The 6000-nt window shown below is 48.0% G+C and overlaps 1 protein-coding gene across 1 annotated transcript; it reads left to right on the top strand.

Moving 5' to 3' along the window:
* Positions 1-2462: 2462 nt before the first annotated feature.
* GLAREA_08047 (P-loop containing nucleoside triphosphate hydrolase) lies at positions 2463-4868 on the top strand (the record flags this gene model as incomplete). The annotated part of the gene is made up of 8 exons (XM_008090094.1): positions 2463-2878; positions 2929-3122; positions 3192-3433; positions 3487-3685; positions 3840-3940; positions 3997-4285; positions 4345-4446; positions 4504-4868. The coding sequence occupies 8 exons, from the start codon at positions 2463-2465 to the stop codon at positions 4866-4868; spliced, it is 1908 nt and encodes a 635-aa protein (XP_008088285.1).
* Between the last annotated feature and the right edge of the window lie 1132 nt (positions 4869-6000).

The following is a 6000-nucleotide window of genomic DNA, read 5'->3' as shown; positions in this document are numbered from 1 at the left end:
ACTTCCATGCTGCAGAGTTCTTCTCTGGCTTTCCAAAGCCCTGCGCGGAAAGTCGTGTTCATGCCAATGAAAGCCGAAGTCAGCTATCCTTTGGTTTTGATAAAACCCCTTTGTAGGAGGCTAAATCGCTTGCCTTGTATATATATGACGAAAGCTCGTTATAGTAGCTTGGTATATTGATGAAATGTCTCCGGCAGCACTATAATTAAGGCAATGCCAGTCATTTCCGGTGCTTGCAATTCTGCAAGGAATATATGTCTCAGGTATCATATACCTCTAGGGTATATATGATCAGGAATCATGTTCGTAAGCGGACTGGAACTTGACTAGTTCAAGCATATTTCCAAGCTCTTCAGTTTTCGAGGCCTCCTTGTTTATCAAACTCCGCCTTCTGTATGTTTCATATGGCATGCCATTTTCGTAACGTTGATGGCCGATCGCCCATTTCTTTTCTCAGCCACTGCTGTAGGCCTGGTGTTGGCTTTGAGTTACCGCTTTTTCAGGCGGAGCGTCTTGCCCTATTACTAGCATCAAAGCTAGCCAATCGTACAAGTGCCAATGGTATTGGTGATCGCTGCTATCACTCCATTCCTCTTGTTCTTATCGATTGAGATCAAGAGCTGTCGTTACGTTGCGGTTTCGTGGGGGTGAACGCCTTCGGCTGCCCAGAAGGGTCTCTGGTATCGACTAATGCCGTTGTTGAAATACCGCAAAGGAAGATATCCTCTTTTCGAGCTTCTTCTATCGTAGGAGCTTTGCTGAGTTTTTAGCGGTTCGTTGGTGTACTCTGATGCGCACCGGTCCCTGGGACTGTGCCAGTCTAGAAATTCTACATCTGCTTATGCTCTTCCAAGCTCTGTTCCTGTCACCAGATCGATACAATATGTGGTCGATGAGTCTTCGAATCAGTGGTTATATTTATAAGACGCCTACGATATGTCAGCGTGAAGGCTCAGCAAAGTCATGGTAGAACAGCCACGCGCTGCCTGCTTGGTGGGCTTACTGCAAATATCTACCATACTGCGATCACGCTACAACGCTCTCGTTCCTGTGAATACCAGATCGGGATCGCCGTCTGCCGTATATCTGGAGCTGCATGGATATCTTCGACCGCGGAGGCCCCCCCAACCCCCCCCCCCCCTCCGGATGTATATCGCGGCATGCACATCTTGTCTGGCGGAGGGTGCTAGATGTGCCTCATATGTTCTGACCCATCGTCTTCTCTTCTGGCAGTGGGATCGGTAGTCGAGATTCGATATGTGTGGTTGGCGCATCGCAGCAGAAAGGAGGAGGATAGCAGCTTGATCGTAGTGCAGCCTGACCGGTATGGCATTGCGGTAAGATTCAACTCCGCAAGCGTTGGAAGGGCAATGAATCTGCTATGAGTAGAGTCAAGGAAGTCAATACCTTCTGGAGGGCATGGCAAGTCAACTTACGGGAATATCTCGCGTCATAGCAATCACTCGTATCCTGATGCGACGGGTTTCGAAGTCTCCCAACCCAAGCGGCGCCATACTTACGCGACAACTGCGTGGGTTTACTCCCTCTGAGCAACATATTTCTGGAATTGCATGTCTGTATAACCAAAGAACTAATCCTCACACTCAAATACGTGATCTGTGTTTGGTCGAAATACATTTTATAGAAGGATGAACTATGGAAAACCTCCCGCCATATTCGCAGTCCCCCACCACACGTCCGCAGGAAGTCTTCCTCACTCTCTCCCTCACCTTCAAAGCCCTCCACATACGGCATCGAACCCCACCGGCATGAAGACCAGCCAATAAGAAAGGCACTTTCACCATTGTCGAGGGAAGGCGCGCTAGCAAGCGAGGCTCAAGTATTCGCACCTTCGTCCTTCCCATCGTCTTTTCTTTCTCCCACAAACAACAATCCCGACGAAGTTGACCGATCCATCGTTTCGATCAACAACTTCATCAACTCCATCCATTCTCTCTCAATCCTCCGGGCTTAGGCACCCACCTAAACCCTCCGACCTCTTCTTTCCGTTCAATTTCAGATAAATTGTGAGTATCCTCTCCCCGCACTTCAATATTGACATCCACACCTTCCCCCGCGTTGGAGCTCGAGCACGTCAAATTAGAATGCTTTTTTTCGCATTCGGGACATGGTGAAGAACATCATCTACATGTCCTCTTGCTCTTCCACACCATCGCTCTCTCATCATCACATTGATATCGCCGCACTTTCGCACCTCTTCATTTTGATGGCCTACGCTGACTTTGTTTACTTCTTAGCACCAACCAACACATTCACGCCTACGAACTTTTTTTCTTTAACTACAAATTAAAGTAAGATTCTATCCCTGTCTTCTTTCTCCTGCACATTGTCCTTCCCCTTCTCTCCTCATCGCCTCTCATCCTTCTTCCCATCTGGTGTCGCCGTCCATAGATCGGAGCCTCTTCTAACTACTTTCTCCCAGGAATCTTCAGTCGTCCACAATGTCTGCCTGGGCCACCGAAGACCTGGCAAATGCCCTACCGGCTGCCAACGAAGCCACTTCCACTGCTCCCACGCGTACCCCACAAGAGCATGGTTGGGCTGAAAAGCAAAACTACAATTATGCTGTGTACAACAAATCCAACAAGGAGATTGCTGATCAGCGTGCCGCCTCAAAGCAGACTGCCCTTGGAGGTGACACTGACCACGTCGCCATCAGAGAGTCAGCTTCTGAGCTTCCTGATTCTCAACTTGCTGGCGATGCCGTTGGAGGCCTTCAACCCGGCGATTGGTCTTCCAATGCTGCCGTCTACGAGTGGCAAGAAGAGTTCGGTGACGTCGGTCCACGCTTCCCAGAGCTGGAGCAACAACTCTTCGGCTCAGAATTCCATGTAAAAATGGGACTGGACTTTAAAAAGTAACTATCAAATCTGGAATTTGGAGAGTTTTTTCTAACATTGGCACCAGTATCGCTGAAATCAGCGTCTACCAGGAGGGTGTAGTACGTATCCAGCCTGTTCTGAGCTTCGCAGAGGCAGGACTTCATCCTGTCATGCTCGATAATATCAAGCTCGCCGGTTACAGAGTCCCAACCCCCATCCAAGCCTACACCATGCCAGCTGTTCACCAGGGTTACGACCTCGTTGCCTGTGCCCAGACTGGTAAGTCTATGCCCCTCCCTCAAAACCCTCCTTGCCGCCAGAGCACATCACTAACTCTTGCATTTACAGGTTCTGGAAAGACTGCTGCTTTCTTGATCCCAATCTTGTCTAAGCTGATGGGTAAGGCAAAGAAGCTGGCCGCTCCTCGCCCTAACCCGGCAACCTTTATTCCAGGAGTCTCCCAGGCTGTCCGTGCAGAGCCTCTGCTCTTGATTGTTTGCCCAACACGTGAGTTGGCAACACAAATCTTTGATGAAACTCGCCGATTCTGTTACCGCACCATGCTTCGTCCATGCTGCATCTATGGAGGAGTAAGTTTCGATCTAATTCCTCACTTTAATGAAAACCCTCTAACAATTATCAGAGCCCGATTCCTGAGCAATTGAATCAACTCGCAAAGGGCTGTGATGTTCTCATTGCTACGCCTGGTCGTCTTTGTGATTTTATTGACCGACCTCACATTCTATCCCTCAACCGATTGAGGTACATGGTCATCGACGAGGCGGATGAAATGGTCGGTGCTGATTGGGACCAAGAGTTGAAGAAGATCATGAGTGGCGGTGGTAAGTTATGTCATATTTCACATCTCCAGAGCTTAATTGAAGTTTTCAATTGTCCTATTTCCGTGGGAAGTTCCTTCTTCTCATTTGTTTAGAAGTATTCTATTATCTACCTGACCCTAAACTCTCAAGTTCTCCAACTAATCTGAGTCCATAGATCAAAATACGTCGCAAATCAAATATTTGATGTTTTCAGCTACGTTCAACAAGGCCGCACGTGACCTTGCTAATCACCATCTTGCGATGGATCACTGCAAGGTGCGTTTTCCAGCTTCGGGGCGAACAAGAAAATCATATGCTAATTTCTCGGATAGATTCGAGTTGGCCGTGCTGGCTCTACTCACAAGAACATTAAACAGGACATCGTCTGGGTTGAGAGCTCTCAAAAGAAGAAGGCCCTGATCGATCTCCTGATGTCGCTCCCTCCGGCGCGCACTATGATTTTTGTCAACTCCAAGCGCGGATGTGATGAAGTTGATGATTATCTCTTCAATCTCAACATGCCCTGTACCTCCATTCACTCCGACCGCACTCAGAGAGAGCGTGAGGACTCCATCCGCTCGTTCCGCACAGCTCGTTGTCCTATATTGATCGCTACGCCGGGTAAGAAAACAAGTTGCAATTTCTTGACGGTTCCTATTTACTGATCGTTTCTGCACCAGTGGCCGCTCGTGGTTTGGACATCGCTAACGTTGTTCACGTGATCAATTACGATCTTCCCAGCAACTCTCACGGTGGAATTGAGGAATATATGCATCGAATTGGTAAGCCCATAACTCTGACTACCCCGGTGTTGTTTCAACGATGCTAATGGATCATAGGTCGCACTGGTCGTATCGGTAACCATGGCCTGGCAACCTCATTTTACAATGAGAGAGACTCGGATCTGGGCGAGATGCTTGTCAAGACGTTGCTTGAGACCAATCAAGAGATTCCTGATTTTCTGACAGACTTAATCCCTGAGGGCTTCGTTCCTGGCCAAGGCGATGTAAGCACTTTGAAGTTCGAGATGGATTCCGATGATGAGGCAGAGGCTGGTGGAGATACATCTGCTGATGCTGCCGGTGGAGGCGCTTGGGGTGCGACCACTGGTGCTACTGGTGGAGGTGATGCTTGGGGTGCGAACACTGGTGCTACTGGTGGTGATGCATGGGGAGCTACCAGCGGTGGCGGATGGGGTGCCTGATTCTGGATACTTCATCACACTGGCGGTAGATCTCTGCTGTCCTGGGTGTCGTTCCACCGAATCACTCTATTTTGCTGATACAATTGCATTACTAGCATGTTAGCTGGCTGCATTTATTTTCCGAATGTAACATTCGAGGTGGTTTCTGCTGAAAGTTTGGAGGAAAAGTTTATTCTAGTCGAACATTAGCTACCTAGTTCAATTGAAATCCAGCGGACCAAATATCTCATATCTGAACCTCACCTGTGAAATTAATCTTGTGTAGTATCTCCAAGACTCGTTCGCGGTATTTGTTGTAGGCAATTGACAAAATCCCATGTCATTCTTCAAAACAATTGGCGAATTATGGTGTGCTCTGTCAATTTTTTAAAGTACCTGTTTCGTTTTAACTCCCACCTCTGTTGTCTATCGCGCGATACACATCTTCAAATGTCACTTGCAATGCTTCAATAATCACATCTTTACACCGCACAAGGCTTACGGTCAGATTATCTTGACTTACTATCTCAGGAGTGATGTATTTAAGAGCTTTCGGCGCAGATTCCACATGTTGCAATGTTCGCTGTACAATGTTATGGTAGTAAGGTGATCTTTTCGTGGTATTAGGTTTTTGTGTGAGTGAAGACGACATGGTGGGTTGTTTGTGGGGGTGTGATATGGTGGGATAAGGCTGAGTTTTGAGGAGGAGATAGGAGGGTCAGAGATTGATGGTATGGAGAGAGGGTGTGATGGGAAGGGTGGTGCATATTGTGGATGGTGGGAAGGTGGTAGGTTGAGGGTGTGATGGGGTTGTGAGAATGTGTGATGGCACTGAGGGGGCTTGGGTTTGAGGGTTTGTGGTGTTTGATGTGGTAAGTTTAGTGGTTCTTGATACGGCTCTTGGGGTTAGGTGAGAGGGTGGATAGAGAGCAAGAAGTTGGGTAGATGCTGAAGGTTTATGAGATGGTTGAGGGAAGATAGGAGTACGATGGGGGGTGGAAGCTTGTGATAGGCACCATAGGGTTGGATGGAACAGGAAATCGAGATTGAGGTTGGAGATGAGTGAAAGAAGAGGGTTTTGGATAGATTGGATATTGGGTCAGGTAGTAAGCTGTATGTTTGGGTATGAAAGGGTTTGTTTTGGAATAGAGAG

This window comes from Glarea lozoyensis (genome assembly GCF_000409485.1).
Source record: "Glarea lozoyensis ATCC 20868 chromosome Unknown GLAREA9, whole genome shotgun sequence".
Lineage (NCBI taxonomy): Eukaryota > Fungi > Ascomycota > Leotiomycetes > Helotiales > Helotiaceae > Glarea > Glarea lozoyensis.
Note: the sequence above shows the minus strand (reverse complement) of the source record. Positions and strands in the feature narration are given on the sequence as shown.